The 237-nt window shown below is 45.1% G+C and overlaps 1 protein-coding gene across 1 annotated transcript in view; it reads left to right on the plus strand.

Moving 5' to 3' along the window:
- The window catches only part of pla2g3 (phospholipase A2 group III), a 4,804-nt gene that overhangs the window by 1,003 nt on the left and 3,564 nt on the right, over window positions 1-237 (plus strand). Inside the window, exon 2 of the mRNA XM_035668348.1 lies at window positions 141-233. Coding sequence (XP_035524241.1) covers window positions 141-233 — 93 coding nt within the window. The remainder of the gene's footprint in view (window positions 1-140; window positions 234-237) is intronic.

Below are 237 nucleotides of genomic sequence, written 5' to 3' on the forward strand. Positions count from 1 at the left end.
TAAAGGTGCCCTGCAGAGTTTTCTCACAGACAACCAAACTTTCTGGTTATTTTATCATTCTGGAGTGAAAATGCGATCAGGTTTTGGTAATAATCTTGTATTTGACCCTCCCTCTGTTCCTCTCACCTTATCTCTCGCAGGAGTTTTTGCGGACACAGACAGCTGCTGCCGTGAACACGACCAGTGCAAACACACCATCCTGTCCTTTCAGTCAGAGTTTGGTGTCTTCAACAGCAA

The sequence above is a fragment of the Morone saxatilis genome, unplaced genomic scaffold (assembly GCF_004916995.1).
Source record: "Morone saxatilis isolate NCDOM2014 unplaced genomic scaffold, NCSU_SB_2.0 Contig21, whole genome shotgun sequence".
Classification (NCBI taxonomy): Eukaryota; Metazoa; Chordata; class Actinopteri; family Moronidae; genus Morone; species Morone saxatilis.